This window comes from Natator depressus, chromosome 4 (assembly GCF_965152275.1).
Source record: "Natator depressus isolate rNatDep1 chromosome 4, rNatDep2.hap1, whole genome shotgun sequence".
NCBI lineage: Eukaryota > Metazoa > Chordata > Testudines > Cheloniidae > Natator > Natator depressus.
Genome location: NC_134237.1, coordinates 72511991 through 72530739, shown reverse-complemented (window position 1 = coordinate 72530739; position 18749 = coordinate 72511991). Strand labels below are relative to the sequence as shown.

At 41.3% G+C, this 18749-nt stretch overlaps 1 protein-coding gene across 3 annotated transcripts in view; it reads right to left on the bottom strand.

The window, feature by feature from the left end:
• CEP44 (centrosomal protein 44) overlaps positions 1–18576 on the bottom strand; it is a 38630-nt gene extending 20054 nt beyond the window's left edge. Inside the window, exons 1-3 of one of the 3 annotated variants that reach the window (XM_074951169.1) lie at positions 18501–18576; positions 8512–8662; positions 771–921 (exon numbers count right to left, since the gene is read on the bottom strand). In XM_074951169.1, the coding sequence (XP_074807270.1) occupies positions 771–921; positions 8512–8600 (240 nt within the window). In that variant the 5' untranslated portion in view covers positions 8601–8662; positions 18501–18576. Of the gene's footprint in view, positions 1–770; positions 922–8511; positions 8663–17873; positions 18156–18500 lie in introns of those variants that run through there. The other 2 variants (XM_074951171.1, XM_074951170.1) reach the window with 2 other exon arrangements.
• Between the last annotated feature and the right edge of the window lie 173 nt (positions 18577–18749).

The window sequence follows — 18749 nt, the reverse complement described above, 5'->3', positions numbered from 1 at the left end:
TATTTGCAAAATGAACACTTAGAATTGGTTTTAATTTCCTCAGTGGCAATAAGACACACACTCAGTCAACTTTAGGCAGCATAATACATTGCACAATGAATGTTTCAGGTAAGCTTACATATCTACAGTCTGTTGATTTAAGATGTCATTTAATAGAAAAATATTTCACAGTATTTGCTAATAACTTGACACTGGCTAGACTTCTGATATGTTGATACCACAGCTTCTCATTCTGACCACTACTGTCTCATTTTTTCCCCTGTATTCTATCAATCTGCCTGTACCTATTTGTTGTCGCTTGTCTTACACTTTGGTGTAAGCTCTTTGGGGCAGGGATTGTCTTTTTGTTCTCTGTCTGTACAGGATCCAGCACAATGAGTCCTAGTCCATGACTGGCGGGCTTAGCAACTACAATAATACAAACAATAATAGTATCAGCCAAAGAGTAAAGTTGAGCTAATATCAACCTTCACTGTTTTCATTAAGTTATAAATCAAAATTTGGATCTGCCACATACCGGTCATAGCTCTTCTGAAATCTTGACTCTAGACACCAAGCAGAAGACACATTGAATATGCTTTACAAATCAACCCAGCTAAGTTTAGACAAACCTCTTGTGCAGGAGTTACCAAATGATTGTGTCACCAATATTTCCATTTCCACAATTATTCTATTAGCCAGCAGAGACGCATATTAGATGTTTGGCCATGTAAGTATCAGGTCATACTTAAAAACTGCTTTTCTTGTTCAATGAACATAAAGTTAGATACCTTATAGATAGCTTCAATAAAACGCAAATCGCTTTTAGCCGTGAGCTCTACATCAGATTCCACCAAAAGTTCTGCTATGTAAGTTGAGAAGGATGTGAAGGAATAACTGATGATGGGTAAAAACGCAGCTGCATCACCCTTTACAAAACTGCTGGGGGAAAAAAAAAGAAGTATTTTGCACAGTAAGTGGAAGTAAATACTCAGCAATCAGTATAAACCAGTGGTGTCAAACACACAACCTGTAAGGTATATCTGTGTGGCCCACAAGATGTATCTAAATTGTGTCGAAGCTCAGCTTCCTTCCCCCCCCCCCCCCGCCCTTTTTTTTTTTTCTTTTTTTCTTTTTAAGTAAGTTTCTAGCTCTCTTGGCTTCAGAGATAAAAACATGGTTCATGTTTAGAAGGTCACCTGATTCAGTGAAGTTTGCCTGAGTCTGAAGACAGCCTGAAATTGACTCTCACTCCTCTCTCCCTATGAATCATACTGGAGTGTCAACTCTAAAATGATACAATGATACTTCACTGTCAACATTAAAGTATTTTATATTGAGCATTTTAGCAGATGAAATGCAGAAATAGGAGGGAGTGAAGCACACTGGGTCTGAAACTGGAAGTTGCTGAACAGAAGGAAATGCAGAGAAAACTGAGGGCTCACAAAGACGGAGAAGAGGAAGGATGGGAAAGAAAAGAAACAAGGGCAGAAATAACAGTGGCCCAAATGGGAGCAGATCTTGTCACTGGGAAGTAAATGTGACAATAATGCACTGAACAACATGGCCATATCATTGTCTTGATCCCTCTACAAACTTCCTAGGGACATCAGCAGGCATTTTACTATGCACTGTGGGGAGTATATAATCCTAAATTTATATCCCCTAAGTAACTGAATATGAAGTTTAATGCGCTCCTCTATATGAAATAGAGCCCTGGTATAAACAAAATTTTAATAGAGAGAGTGAGATTTTTACTTCTTCTGGAAAAGACAATTCCTGAAAAGAATAGATCTAAAAAACTCTCAAAGTTATAAAATGGAAATCCAAGGCACTTGCAATTTATTTCATAAACCACACTAATTCCTCATAGAAAAAGACACTCATATATGGTGTTCGAAGACCAGTGTTTAGTAGAGTGTAAATTATCACTTTTACCTGACCTTGAATACGGACACTTTTACCCAATTTAATTGCTTTTTCAGTACCTATTCCCATTTTCCACCAAACCAATCCAAATATGCAACACACACACAAAGAATTGGTGTTGAGCTTGTTGGGACAAAGTATAGATTTTAAATTAAACAAAACTATTCTGAGCTATGGTCCATGATTTTACTGCCACACTTTATAAACTGACACAATGAACAGTGAAAACCTCTTGTGCAAACAGATTTTGGGTAGAAATCTAGACCTACCATTTAAATACTGGAAAAGAAAAGAAAGACGGTACTCAAAAACTGAAATATAGTCTTTCACCTTTACCTAAACTCAGCTTTTGTATCTGGGATTATTATTGTAATAAGTGTTTTATAGTGTATCTGAATATTTTTATTTTTGTTTTGTGTCTTTATATCATTCCAGTTCTTTGGTGCTAATCCAATGAAGCCAGATTTCCACCCAGACTGAAAACACTTTGCCCTGATTCTCACTGATGTGTATCCTTCGCTGTTACCTTCTATCTGGATTACACTTCAGATAAAAGGGGTCTGGTAAATTTTTCAAGCTCTGCTTAACACCCATAATTAAAACTGCATTTTGTTATTCAGTTCTTATATTTTTTGCAGCTTCAGCAAACCACAAAGACTAGAGGCAGATACACAGACATCTTATAGTCTCTCTCTCTCTCTCTCTCTCTCGTTTGAGTCCTTTTGTGGATGAGCAGGAGGCCAAAGGCAATGAATTAATGAAGCCCTATTATCAGCACTGTGTAACTGGAATACCCTCCTACCTGAAATTAAAGAAAGTTACTATTGCAGCGACAAAGACAAAAGCAGAATGCAATAATGGAATATCATAGTGAGACTAACATGAATTGCCTTCAGTTTCATTAAAGAATTACTGTAATCAAGAATTCTACTACTTGCAATACCCAAAACACTGTTACGTGGGTAACAAAGTGTTTCAAAAAGGACTATTCCTTCATCAATACATTAAAGGCCAGTCTTATTGAAGTCATATGCACTCAGCCTGAATACTGATGGAATTTAAGACTTTTCAGAAGGGATTATGGCCACAAAGAGGCATAAACACTTGCAAATACTCACCTATTTATTAAAACAAGCCTAAATTCTCTTTTACTTTCCATTTGCTTATTTAATCCATTGACCAATCTTGAGGTCTAGTAATAACTCAAAGAACCCATCTAGCTACAATACCTTTATTACAATTTTTGGGCTTCTATTAAAAAATGGTTACTTACCTTAGATAAACTGTGTCTTTTGAAGATTTGTTGCCCACAGACTCTACTGTTGGTGCGCATGAACACCATACACATGAGATTGGATTCTTTTGATCAGCATCAATTGAGGCCACATATATGCCCTAGAAGTGTGCTTCCATCCATTCAAGGGCATAAAAGGCAATTAGCCCAACCATCCCTCAGATTCCTTCACCAATACACAAATCTGGAGGAGCAGGGATTCTGTAATAGCCAGAAAGGAAGGTAGGTCATGGAATCCAGGTGGACAATGCATCTCGGAGAATGTGTCTTGAAGGTACAGTAACCTTTCTTCAAGTGATTGTCCACTCTTGGTGACTAACAAGCAGTTGTCCATTTGCTTAGAAGTAGGCAGAAGGAGTCCTACTTAAACAATGGTTGTGGGACAGCCCTATCTAAGTAGGCTTCTGAAGAGACTTTGTTCCTTCTGTCTGAACACTTGAGTATGGCTGGAGTCTGCCAAAGGTCTTCTGCAGGCTACAACTCCTCCTCATTTGTCAGCATTGCTTGCCTGCCAGGTATGGAAGAGTGCAAGCTCTCCAGAAGCTTGTCATATTTCTCTTGTACCACTTCCAGAAATATCTCCAGAGTCTTTTCCATATGCTTGATGAAGTCCTGGAACACCCTGAAGCTATCCAATGAGGACTTACTGCCTCCTAGGGGAAGGAGGAGGAAATTAAAGCAGGGAAAAGTTGTTCCTTCCCTTGTAGATGTTGTTCCATATCATTTTCCTCCTCCTCCTGTCTCTGTATCTGAGGCTGCAATAGCTGGCCTGCCTAAGTTGGTCTATACTGCCTCTTTGGGAAGGGCAGTCTAACTTTAGAAAGGGAAGAAATTACAGGCTTATGAGAATATGACTGCACATGCAGAGGTATCCAGCAGGGCCAAGGCTGATAAGGGTATAGGTACTGGGATGGGTGTACCAAGACGGATGTTCCCTGTGACTCCCAGGTTGCTTCCTGATGATATTGTGCTACCCAAGTGGGAGAGGGTAGCTATGTAGGAGAGGATTCCTGACTGAGTCTCAATGAGGATGAAGAGAAGGAGTATACTTCTTTCAAAAGGGGGCGAGAAGGCCATCCTTTAAGGAGTGCTCTGGCTCTGCTGTATTTTCCATATTTGGGCAGGGGATGATGTTGGTACTGGAGATACCTCCTTCATTTGCTGTACTGATGACTCATTAACTGGTGGCTTAGCTATCAGCATCCTCACTGACACTGTTACTAATCCTACAGTTAGATCACTCTGTAACATATATGCTTTAAGTGCCAGTACAGATGGTACCTGCACACCAGGTACCAAGGGGCCAATGATGGAGCAAGGGCAGTCCACATGTTTTGTCGGTACTACATATACACGCTAAACACTCAGTAACGAGGCACCAGATGGACTTATGTCAGGCCACTGGACTATGCTTTAACTGTTGAGCCCAAGACAAGTCAGATGCCCGCTCGTTCGTGTCCTGACTTGGTAGGCACTGGAGAGAATAATTTATGCCTCAGCTCATATCTGATGCTAGAATGGAGGTAGACAACTGAGGCCTCTTAGTCGACATAGTGTGCAAGTTCACGGTGAAATCTTAGCCCACTGGAGTACTCATGGAGCGGGACTGATTGGAGAACTGAGGTCTCACTTCAGCCTTCCTTTTGGCATCTGTGGAGGCGGACATAGAGCGTTACATGAGGAACGATTTTAAGATGCTTCTCTAGCTTTCTGAATCCACTTTGAGAAGTGATATATGAAATACTACAGAGAGACAATGTGGGTGAGGTAATATCTTTTATTGAACCAGCTTCAATGGAACATATTCCTCACCTAGGTAAACAAAGGCATCTAGAGTACCTATTAAGTGGTGTTGAAATTTCTCTTGAGAGAGTCAAGTTTTAAACGCCAGGGATTTCACTTCTTCCATATTGCTAGAGCCCCTGTACTTTCTTTTTTTTGCTGGAGGGGGTGAGGCAGGCCCTAAAACCTAAATATCTGACTAAACACATTTATTTTTTCCAACAGAAAAAAGACTAAAACTAACTAACTGGACACTGCAGGGTTTCTGTCTTGCTGCCATCGTTGGTAAGAAAGAAACAAGGGATGGTTGGGCTTGCTCTGCTCTTTATAACCTGTTTTTGGGGGCATGGAGGAGAACAGGCAAGGAAATATAGAACACAGGTGCAGACCCAAACACACACTGCAGGCCGTAAGAACCCGATCTCATGTGCATGGGCCAGATGCACACCAAGAGTGGAATCCATGAAGACAACAACTCAAAGAAGAACATTGACATACACCATGTTTTCTACACTAACATTGTTTTCAATCTTCCTGCGTAGCCATATAAATCTTTTTATTACCCCTCCACCTCTATCAATAGGCCTTATGTATATTAAAATGTATATCTTCTAATAGACATGTTAACTGACATTTACTCCCCATTTTTGAAGAACTAAAACTTCAAAGGGATTAAACATTTTTGCTTTATTCAGCCACTTAAGTTTAAGGAACTGGTTAATGTACTAAGATTATTTATAAAGACAGTCCTCTGTTTCCAGAAAAATGTACTGCTTTTTCCTCTTGTACAAAATTCATAAACATGATTATAAATGAAAGAATTGCATTAGCTTTAAGATCAATTTAAATGAAAAACTCCAGCTGAACTTTCCTTAAGCCAAATGTGAAGTATTCACTATAAACAACTTTAGCGACATGCTATTGCTTCCACAGCACAGTGGAAGAAGTGTATTTTTTGCAAAGATCCAACTTTAATCAAGGCATTACAGGAAAAACTAGTAAACAGTGAATCAAATTATATCACCAAATATGCCAAAAATCTCCCTCTCTCTTGCATTTGTGCATGCACCATTAGGAATTTTTGGATAATATTTAAGTTTTGCATGTTACACTTTTCATAATAGCCCTACTGTTACGCTGGGCCTCTAGAATTCTGTTGCACTTAAGTGCCTAGCTCTGCAGCAAGCATAAGGAAACTCTGGCTTATTTTTTTTAGCTTTTGCAATAGTGTTGTGTCATTTAGTCAACCAAGTATATAGCACATCTGCAGTCCAGTAGCTTAGGATCCACCTTCCCTTGTAACAAGCTGTTGTTTTTTCCATTTACTGACTCCTGTGGAGATACTGTGCCCAGGAGTCACACAGACACTAACACTATACTCTTGAGCACAAGTACTTTCCCAAGTGAAACTGAAAAGGAACATATATGAAATGGGCCTGTTCAGTTTCACACTGCAGGGGGTGTTGCTCGGGAAATGCTTGCATACAGAAGCTCTGAGCTAACCAAATGCCTGTTCTGAGGCTGGCAAGACACCAAATAGGGTGGGAGACGAGAAAAAGACAGCTTTGGGAGGTAGGAAAGAATAAAAATCAGGCCCCAAGAACTTTTTCCCAAGCTTTCTTACCTCATACAATAGCTCAGAGAGCCATCATAAAAGTTAGTTAAAATGCTCCTCCTCCCTGTTCCACAAGTTATAGAATACCGAAAAGGGGATATCAAAGTCCAGTTACATTAGTGAAGTAACTTAAAATCCATATTTGGCTCTGGATTTGGACAACATATATTGCAGAATTCTTACACCCTCACTGCGAAGCTGGTATTTAATGGTTACAAAATTATAGTGTTTATGCCTGCTGTTTACATGGACCCTGTCATCAGTTCTAAACTGGATATGGCTCCCATTTCCAAGTCACCTGTGATGTTAAAGCATTGCTAAAGAGAAAAAAAGGACAAATACACTTCACTCAATTTGTTACTGAGAAAGTCATCTTGATTTGAAATTACTTACACAAATGACTGGTGATACCAAGGAAAACTGAACGTGCAAGAACTGTTGTATTAAATACTGAATATTTTCATTGTGACATTGTACATTCAACAGATTATTAAAATACTGAATCTATTCACTAGGGAGAAGAGTAACTTCTTTGTGTAAACAAGGCAAATCATCTCAGATTTATAACCTTTTCTGTGAAATCTCTCAGCACTTCAGCTGCACTTGGGGTAGTCATACATTAGAAAATGCACAAGCATTTCATCACTGTGTCATCTGACTCTGCTTAGGTCTAGATGACAGTGAGGGAAGAACTGCAGTGCTTTCTTTCAGTACTGAACTACTACCAATGAGTGCGCTACTATAAAGAGCAGTGCCACTTCTTATCACTACCTCTCTAGACCTGCGCCAAGGGCAGTAGTAAAAATACCAGTGTCTTTCTATCCTAGTGCTCTCACTGTTACCAACACTGGTGAAGCTGCACTATTAATAGATTTCCCATAAGAGATATGTAAATCATACCTAGTGCTAGTCGTAAAGTATCCTGCTTCCAACATAGGACCCTACCCTAATGCTTCAGAGAAAAGTGAAACCCAGAGAGGTGTCCCAACTCAATTGTGAAATGCTGAACAGCTGCAAAGGGTGATATTAGTATCTATACATATGACTACTGTTCATTAAAATACCTGCAGCTGAACCAGGTCACAGACTTTAAGGTCAGAAGAGATTGTCATGCTCATCTAGTCTGACCTCCTGCACATTGTAGGCCACAGCACCTCACCCACCCACTCCTATAAGCAGGTCTGTAACCTCTGGCTGAGTTACTGAAGTCCTCAAATCTTCATTCAAAGGATTTCAAATTACACAGAATCCATCACTTATTCCAGTTTAAACCAGCAAGTGGCCTGTTCCTTATGCTGCAGAGAAAGGCAAAAAAAAAAAAAAACCCCAAGGGTCTCAAGTCTGCCAGTCTGACCTGGGGGGGAAATTCTTTCCCAAACCCAAATATGGCATCCAGTTATACCCTGAGCATATGGGCAAGACCCACCAGCCAGACACCTGAGAAAGAATTCTCAATAGTAACTCTGCTTATAGCTTTGCCAAGCAGGTGCATCGTAACTTTAATAAGAATCTGATCAGTTTCAGATTATTTCAGATTATCCTGCCCCTTCAATGTCCCATCTCTGGCTGTTGAAGATACTTGCTAATAGAAGTCATGACTGCCTACAATGGCAAATGGCCCAATCTCAACCCAGAAACATCAGTATTCTATCAGCTTTGTCAACAGGAATAACCTATTTCTTAGTGTGCACACTCAAAATTTGACACTATATAATTAAATGGTTTGAAATGTGTATTCAATCTGCCTACGTATCTACCATACCCTGCCATTAGCACACGCATGCACAGATCATAATTTCCATATTAACTCTGTGGTGGAATTTCTATTAACAATTACCAGAACTGTTTACATTCTTGTGGTCATCATGATGTATAAACACAAATTCATTCAAAATATCTAATTGCCTCTTACCCTGTGTAATCCACTTCCCTAGGATAGTTTAACAAGCGAAGTCCTTGTTCTAGCTTGCGTAAACTTCCTTTTAAGTCTCCGGTTGCCATTATTTCACACACTATTCTTCTTTTAGATTTTTGGGACAAGTTTAATACAGGATATTCTCTTTCTTAAAAAGAAAAAAACAAACATGACAATTATAAACTGCAATAGGATTACCAGTGAAGTCCATGGTTTTTCTTCCCGAGACAACGTCCTATTTCTGACATTCTATAACATTTCCCAATATGCTATTAAGCCAAGGTACCACACAAATTAATGTCTGTGTACTTCCTCATTCAAACTAAAAGCATGGAATATACAGGTCAGTCAGTAAACTAGAATTATTACTGCTAGAAAGGGAAATCAGTTCAAATTTTATAGTTGGATTACTGCTTCCTAAATAGCTTGCTCAGGTGGAACAAAGACCTCTGTTTTACTCAATGTCAGGTAGTCATATCATTATGGTCTGAAGACAGCTCTATACAACCAGCTTATGGGATCTGGATGAATCTTTATTTCAAGGAAACAAAGGTTTTTTTTTAGCAAAGACGAGAATATTATAAGGGGAAGTGTGTAAAGCAAAAAACCTTATATAAAAGCTTATATAAATGCTGCATAAGCCCTGAAAAAGCATACTTAACTGTAATAAAAATACAAAAAGGTGTTGCAGACAGCAGTTCTGTGGCCATTAGGGGATGGAGTTTAAACTCAGTTTTGGGAAATATGTAGAAAGGCAGAGAAAGAAACTAGGTGAACAAAAAACAAAAAAAATCTTTTGCATGAATGTCTCAAGTCTTATTTTAAACTTAGAGATTTTTTTCCTTTAAGGTTTAAAGAAAATCCAACCATTTAAGTTAGGAATGTGTCTAAAAAACAAAAACAAAAACAAAAAAACCCAAAAAGCCTCCAGTGTTCTCTGTGAAAACTATTCTGATGTCTTTTCAGTGTCTGATAAATTCAGAACAATTCAAACTGAAATCTTCAAACTTGACATGTCTGTGGTACTAAGTGAGGAATGTGCACTTTATTATCATAAATTTTGGGGAAAAGAGTAAAATTAGCTGTAAACCATCCCTACTGGGGGAAAATATCTTTCCCACTAAGACCAGGGTAGGTATTAAACAGACCATAATCAATTCTGTAGCAACTCAAGACCAAATACTTAAAAAAATCTAGAAAATTACTGACCGGTGTAACAAGCAGTTCATCCACAAAATAAATTGCTATTCATACAGCACTTCAACCTTTCTAGCATATTGTGGATACTGGTATATATCAATCAGCCATATACAGGAGAGTCCAACTGTGACAGAACACACATACATGATAACAAAAAGTCTACATGGCAGTTAAAAACCCGTGGTTGGACCATACCAGATAACATGGGCTCAGGCTAAGGGGCTTTTTAATTACCATGTAAATGTTCAGGCTCGGGCTGGAGTCCAGGCTCTGGGACCCTGTGAGGTCAGACCCTTGAGACAATTGTTGATCTACCTCTATTGCCCTAGTGGAGACATGAAGGGCATCCCGAGGAGAAACACATGAATGCTGCTGACAGATATTCCATAGAAATATGCCTCAGCCATGAGATTTGCTTTTTAAACATTCAGAGGTGCCCATTCCAGGAGAGGGCCATATCCACTTTGGATCAATTCACTAGTCCTGACCTATTGTGTAGCATTTTACAGAATATTTTAGCAAGTTTTCCCAGATACTTGTTTTTGCAAAAGTTTCCCATTCAGGTCCAATAAGATCCTTTAGTAATCCATACATAGAAATTCTGATAATTCCAATTTGTATTCCAAAGGGAAAAAATTCCTACTAATCTCATTCTCTTTCTTGACCCCACCCACACCCTCTTCTCTTTTTTTCCCCCTTCTTCTTTTGGGGGATTGTCCCAGAGGAAGAACTAGGCTTGTGACAACTGAAAGCGTCTCAAATATCCTGGGGTTAACATCCTGTCTTTTCCTCCTGGTCCTTGGTTCCAACACCAACAGCTGACCCTCATTCCAGGTACAGGAGCAGAAGTTTTCCAGTCTTTTTCTTTCCAGCCTATAGATCTCCTAAGATTCAAGACATTAGGCTCCAGTAATTCTGATGAAGAGACAGAAGTTCCTATGGCAAGATTTAGGTTTGTGTTTTCTGGCCACCCGAGCCTTGGCCAGTTTCTCATTGCCAGAAACTCCAACACAGAGATTTGGAACACCAAGAAAGATATGTTTCAGAGTAGCAGCCATGTTAGTCTGTATTCGCAAAAAGAAAAGATTTCAGAGTAGCAGCCGTGTTAGTGTGTATTCGCAAAAAGAAAAGGAGTACTTGTGGCACCTTGGAGACTAACAAATTTATTTGAGCATAAGCTTTCGTGAGCTACAGCTCACTTCATCGGATGCATTCAGCGGAAAATACAAGCTGTCATATCTTTCTTGAAAAGAAAAGGAGTACTTGTGGCACCTTAGAGACTAACAAATTTATCTGAGCATAAGCTTTCGTGATCCGATGAAGTGAGCTGTAGCTCACGAAAGCTTATGCTCAAATAAATCTGTTAGTCTCTACGGTGCCACAATTACTCCTTTTCTTTTCAAGAAAGATATGACAGCTTCTTCCTGATTTTGAAGGAAAAGTGGGGAATCTCTCTCCTTTCTGAGGGGCTACCTGTTCTTCTTTCCTTCCAATTATGTGGGTATTCAGGAAACGGAAGAAAAATCTGTGGGTCTCATCAGAAGAGCTACCTGAAAAAGGTGAACACTCTTCTCCTTTTTGATTTAGTCTCTATTTCCCTGAAAGGGTCACTCCACAACACCATGGAGAGGTTCGGAGTAGGTGTTTTTCACTGTTGTGTTGGGGGAACAGGACTGCCCTGGCCCCTGAAAGTAAATCCTATGGACTGGTAACCTCCAACCAAGGAGGACTTTGAAAAATTCCAATAAGGAGGGCCTTCTTTGAAATTAGGGCTGGCCAAACCACTGGAAAAGAGGAAGAAAGAATAAGCTAAATGAATAAAGAGACGGGCCCTTTAATGCCATCCTATTGCTTTTGCTGGGTCCAAACTGTTTCTAAATCCATCCCTTCACAGTTTACATTTGGAAAGCCCGGGGTGGGGGGACACGACATGAGGGATTATAGTCAGCAGCAGCAACTTGCTGATGTGAGCATGGCGGGTTCTGCAACATTCCAAACTGGCACAACTGTTTTGTGCACCTCTCAGCAATTCTCCACCTTAGAAGACTGCTCTGAGTGCACTTGGCTCCACTGCAGCCTGATCAAAAGGGGGCTTGGGCAATATCTAGATAGATGAGCCTCAGAAGACAGGCCTAGCTTCTCCCACTTTCTGTGGTGAGTATCTCCATCTACACATTCCATAAAGGAAGAATGGGCAATAAAGATCTTTCCTTTTTGTTTGTCCACCACATTTGCACTCTCAGCAGTGCTGCAGGGGCACTAATCGCTGCAAAGCCACAACAAGAGCAAGACTAAGAGCCAAAAACAAAACAAAAAAAGCTTTCTTTCAAACCTGGAACCAGACCATACAGTTCTGAAAGGATCAAATGTATTGAATTAAATACTTTTCTTGGTTTCAGTTTCTGATTTGCATCGTCTGAAAAAGCCTGTTTACACCTGAGAAGGCAGAGCAAAACTGCTGGGCATTTCAGGGTCACTCCCACCCTGCATGTGAAGGTTTGGCTCTCATGCCCAAGCTGGAAGCAAACTGACAACTTACTGTTTAAGATCTGTGGGCCTTCCTTCGCAGAAGAAACTAAGGCTTGTATTAGTTTCACTCAGTCTGATCTGCAGCAGAGATTCCTACAGAGGGAAATGCCTGTCTTGCAGAGAAGTTTCAAAATTGTGCACAAGGAAGAGGGGACAAACACAAAAGACCAAGATTTAAAATTCCTGTAATCCCACAATTTAACTCTTCCAGTAGAACATATGGAGGCTGGAAAAACCTGTGTTATATACATTCTTCCGAACAGAAAAACAGAGGAAATTCTTACATGGAGAGGGGAGGAGAATGTTATGAAGATTAGTTGCCAAAAGAGATCTGAGGCTGTTGACAGTGATGGATCATATTAAAGAAGTTCTGTATTAAAATCACAAATGAGTTTGATCCCCCATAGTTTAAATTCCAGGGTATTACTAATTAAGAGGTCTCTTGGTTTTTGATACTGTTTCTCTCCCTCTCTGCGTGAAACTTGCAAGCTGCTAATTGTGTTAGTACATTCTAAGACAGAGTCTGTTCTCAAAGCACTTCTTTGTAACAACAACTACTCACACAGAGAGAGACTCAAAGCAATACTCTGTAAAAACAGAAACAGCACCCAGAGACTCCCCGCCCTTTTGTTGTATTCATCTTGCTTTGTTAACAATTGTGATTAAAATAGAGATAGAGGATGTATGTGGATGGATGCGTGGTGTGGATAATAACTGAATGATCAGGGAGGTGCCAGCCTAAGAATCCAGTGTCCATCGGCTGAAGAAGGCGTCAAGTGGAAATAACCAGAGGACCCCCGGAGGGCAGACTGGAATCCACCCAACAGCCTCAAGAATGGGAGGGCTGAGGGGCTACCTGTTCTTCTTTCCTTCCAATTATGTGGGTATTCAGGAAACGGAAGAAAAATCTGTGGGTCTCATCAGAAGAGCTACCTGAAAAAGAACTAGATAATGTCTGGCAGCACGGAGCCGTCAGGAATGTGCCATCTGCTGATTGATTCAGCAACAGCATGATGAAGCAATTCCCATAGACTGGCATAGGAAGAAATTCCTCTAAAAATGGACTCTAGAAAGTGAGAACTTTGGGGTCTGATTCTGCAAACCAACTTCCAGGAGCATCAGATGAGCATTTGACAAGGCCCTGCTCCCTCCTTGTGTCCAGGCCACCTGGCCAGTGGCTTGGCATGAGCAACTCTAAGGCTGGTAACTATGATAACAACCTTGCAGAACCTGTGTGTGTGTGTATGAATGAATGTGTGAATAAATATGAAATTGAATGGAATGTTATAGCTATAACGAACTGCTTACTATGATTCTTTCTGTATTCACAATAAATGTGGCATTTTGCCTTTTCCCCTTTAATAAGATCCTGCTGGTTTTTATTTTATTGGTATTACAGCAGCTATGCCTGATTGACATGTCTTGAAAAGAAATTAATCTTGAATGGTGGCTTTGGATCACAGAATCTGAATTATCACATAACTAATATCCTTTTTTATAAAAAATTCATATTGCTTCATATTTTTAAATGTTAGATTTCTATTTAGAAAGGCTTTGTGAAGAGCTTTTGCAGCATCCTACAAGTTACATGCAACCAAACTTGGTGGCTTTCCAGAATGGTTAGACTTTGAAAGTACAAACTGGCTGACAGCCCAACTTTTACAAGTCCCAACTGAAAACAAATGGTCAGTGTTTCAGAATTCTGCATAAACTATTTGAACACAAGAAGATCCATTAGCAAACTGCCAAGATTCCTCTATCAGTGCTTTGTGAAAAGATTTAATTAGTGAAAGAGTGAGGCAGGTTTCCAAGAGATAATTAGTTCAAAGAAAAATTCTGAAAAATATGCAGTGCCGAATTATAGGAGATGGCATTTCCCCCATTATGCTTGTTTACTACTGTATATGTTTCAATCAGCGTGGCAAGCTCTACACAAAACTGTATGCAACTTCCCCAGGAACTATAAATACAACAGAATCTCGCTAATTCATGTAATGAGAGGGAGATTATTTGCAATTTAGAAAGTAAGCAAATCAATGAAAGGGGTTTTTTGGGGGAGGGAAGTCATTTGAAAAGAGTAATTTTAACTAGTTACAATAATAAATATTCTGCAGTACATTTGTTAAAGCAGGATTTGAAAAATCCACTAGTTGAGACCTCAGTGAGTGAAAAGATCTATATCATAAATTTCTGCAGAATCTAAGCTTTAATTAGAAGAATATGTTTCTAGTCCTTTTAGAAGGTTTTCACCATACCAAACATGGACTCAGTGTAGAATGATATAGTGCTGTAGCCCTGAATCTGGAAACAGGCAGTCTCAGTGCCTCTTCATGTGCTTATAGCTTTGCCAAACAGGTGCATGGTAACTTGAATAAGAATCTGATCAGTTTCACAACTATTCGGAACCTCATGCACAACAGTGACACTTTTAAGAACCATGTGCAACTTGGGCAAACTGTAGGTAGCACTACAGGCAGGATCTGGAGTTATGACTCAGGAGGACCATCCTCTCCTTCCCCCTGAAAAGGATAGGCTGGGAGTTTGGGGAAGCAGTCCTCTTTCCACCAGCCAGAAAATTCTGGGAGAGGACAAAAGTAACAAGGACCTCTGTCCGACCACAATGGCCAGGAAGGTGAGTTAGGGTAAAGTAGTTAAAATCCTCCCCTCGTGGCCTGCCTTGTAGTTACCTATAGCCCCTGGAGGTAATGGAAAAGGAGATGCAGATTCAAGTTTCAGACCTACCAGTAACCAGAGGCTGATGAGAGAGATGGAGGTCCCCTTAAGTAAGGTCTAGAGGCAGCACACTAACAAAAATTCTAGAAGCTGGTGGGGCAGAAAAGCTGAGATTCCTAGCAAGGGTGGTGCTGCTTCAACACATTATTCTGGTTTTTTGGTTGTGTTTTGTTTTTTTAACTCCAGCAGCTAGTATTTTGGTCTTTTTTTTCAAAACCTGGGTAAAAGTAGTGAAATTTGTGCAATAAGACTTTACACTACAGCCACCTATTAAATTCTTGCTAAAAATTGGGGAGAGTGCTTGTTACAGCCCTGGCCGAGTTTCCCCATTGTGATCAGAAAAGAGACTGCTGTACCGCACCCAACCTCTGGATATGGCCTACTATGTCTGAGCAACATCCATGCAGTCTCTAAATCCAGCCTCTCTGGCACAGTCCTGGGGTACAGACCCCTCTCTAGTAGCCCTCCTATGATATGGGACCCCACAGTCTAGCTGCCCTAGGCCCAAAGACCAGTACGAACGCCCCAAGCCCCCCGATAGCTTTATTATGCCGTCCCCAGAGCTCTACCCTCATGGGTATCTGGTTTACAATTTAACTCCTCAGGGACAACAAGCCAGTTAAAGCAAGTAAAAGACTTTGCAGAGGAACTTAAGTAAAGTGAATAGTTACAGGCAAGCACACGAGTTACAGATCTAAGCAAAAACAACAAACAGCTGCACTCATGACCCTCCCTCAGTTTCCTCACCTTTCCTATTAGTCTTTTGAGTCTCAGTGAGTGTCCTTCTGAGAATTCAGGATCCTCCTGACCCATCTCCTACTGCTCAATCTTCTCTTCTTGGCAACAGTCTCCCTTTTGCATGCAAGCCTTCATGTATATAAGTAGTTTTGATCAGGAGTCCTGCTCTGAAGCCCAGCCATGCTGAACTCACATCAACAATCCCCTTTGCTTCAGAAGAGGGATGGAGCTAATTGAGTAAGGAGCAAGTCAGACCTTGGGAGCAAGCGGGATGTCTCATTTAGTGTTTTCTCATCTTGGGGAGTGCTTCAACTCCTCCTTCTCTTGTTATACATTACAACCAGGCTATATGTACACCAGTTTAAACTAGCTCTTACATGACACAAAGTAGAGTCCTATAAAAAATGGAGGTTCTAATCTACAATGCGGTACAATCATAATTTTGTTTTGAGAGTATCATTTAAATTAACAAGATGACAGTTTCCCACTGCCATTTTCACATTGGAACTACAGAATGTGAAAAAAAGTGTTGAAAACAAGTTACACTACCAGAGTTTTAGACATTTATCAGAAGCAGAAGAGCCCATTAAAATAACTGAATAGGTAGTCAAAAGATCCCTTAACCACATGACACCCCTACATTTTAATGGAAATTCCTTGTGTTTACATAGGGGCCAGGGGTCCATTTTACATGGAATACCAATAAGAGCCATTTTTTGTACAAATAGGCAGTAAGATCAAAAAGACAAAAAGGAAAGACCTATTCAATACAACTAACAGAGTTCCCATTGAAGAATTACACTTCCAACAGAAGAGGAAGCCAACTGCTGTTTTTATACTTAGGCAATGTCTTAATTGCAAAAAAAGATGGTGTTTTTACTGTGGGATAACTAATGCACATTAGCTATCCTACTGTAAAATCGTACGGGAAACAAGGCACCTGTAGTTTTTACCACAAAGCAGCTAGGTGACATCAATACAATAACCCCACCCATTGAAGAAATATGTAAACTTCCTTCTAATGCCTGTAACAGAAAAATAGCAGTGGCATTCAGTTAGTGTGGCTCTTTCTAAAAAAGCTACAATTTAGCCCTTCCATTTTTCTCACCCTACTTCCCATTTTTGCACGATTTAAATACTGAGGGCATTAGCTTCCAATAAAACATTTCCTTTTGCAGTGATGGAAAGAAGGAAAAAGGATCATTCTCTGCCACAGACTATATATGCGGCAATAGATCCATAAAGTTTTGAACTTGAGATCGACACAAAGTTGTGCATTATACAGTGTTACATATTGTTATTGTAAAAGATAAGAAGTTACTAACTATGAACAGTAATAAACTGCCAATGATTGTTTCAAACTGCATGGGATGAGACAATCACTTAAGTGATGAAGCAGCAATGGGAACAGTTCTACTGGTTTATACCAATGGCAAGAAGCAGCATTAAATCGTTATCCTTAGCTTTGAGGTACAGGTAGGAGGATTACAACTAGAGCCTTATCAAATCCACAGCCATGAAAAAAGCATCATAGACTGTGAAATCTGGTCTCTTGTGTGCTTTTACCCTATACTGTACAGATTTTACAGGGGAGATCAGCATTTCTTAAATTGGGGGTCCTGACCCAAAAGGGAGTTGTGGGGCTCACACGATTATTTGAGGGGGATCGCAGTATTGCCACTCTTACTTCTGCACTGCCTTCAGATCTGGACGGCTGGAGAGCAGTGTCGGCTGTTAGCTGGGCACCCAGATCTAAAGCCAGTGCCCTGCCTGCAGCAGCGCAGAAGTAAGGGTGGCAATACTATACCAGGCCATCCTTCCTTCTGCACTGCTGCTGGCGGTGGCGCTGCCTTCAGAGCTGGGCTCCCAGCCAGCAACCATTGCTCCCCAGCTGCCTAGCTCTGAAGGCAGCGCCACAGCAGCACAGAGGTAATGGTACGAGTACCACAACTCCCACCCCACAAAACCTTGTAACCCCCCCCCCACACACAACTCCTTTATTAGTTGGGACCCCTGAAATTACCACACTGTGACATTTTGGATTTAAACAGCTGAAATCATTAAATTTATGATTTTTTAAATCCTATGACTGTGAAATTGACCAAAATGGACCCTGAATTTGGTAGGGCCCTAATTATGGCACTCTCCTATTTCACTACCTGGCAGAAGGATCCTGGCAGTTGTGACCAGGGACCTCCCAAAATGGTCAGCAGCCTAGGAGTCTGTTTTCCCAACAGGAGTCTCAGCAAAGCAAAGGCGGGCAGGGTGCACGTGTTGCCCTTTTTCTGCCTTGCAAGTCCTCAGGAAGCTGCAATGACCCCGGATTCAGGTACTGTCCCGCTCCGGAGATGCTGATGTAAGACCGGGAAAAGCAGGGCCTCCAGCCCGGTGCTTTGCAGCTGTAGAGAAGCACAAGGGAAGCCCCTCTCAGCCCCTCTCTCACCCAAAGCCACTTTGCACGGGAGCGAGCAGACTGCAGCCCCTACAGAGAAAACAGAGGCCGGGGCCCAAGAGACTCGGCGGCCCCGCGGAACAGAGACGAGAGGCGCCGTGACCATGTCCCACCCCAGGGAAGACGCACAGAAAACTTCGCCCCGCCCCCCATGAGTCTCGGTTCCCCCCGGTATGCGGGGGGAGGGGCAAAGACTGAAACAGACACGGACCAGCGGGGGGGGCTGGATCAGGAAGCCGGGGCCGAGGGGGTCGCACACAGATAAAGCCCCCACCCTTCCTCCGATTCCCCCATAGCGATTCCCCGCTCTTCTGTACTCAGCGCCCGCACCCACCTAGGGCTCCCGGCGGCGGTTTGTATTTTACCGGCGATTCAAGCCCAGCAGCGGGAACCGCCCCCACCTCATCTCCCAATTCGCATTGGCAGATTCATCGCTCGCTCTCCACCGCCTACCTGCCTCAGAAAGCCCGCGTCAATTCCACAGCTAGGCCCTGTTGCCAGGCGACTCCCACTTGCGGGCGGGGCGGGACAGGGAAGATTACTTAACTCTGGGCACTGACCAAATTCGGTTTGCGCAGAATCT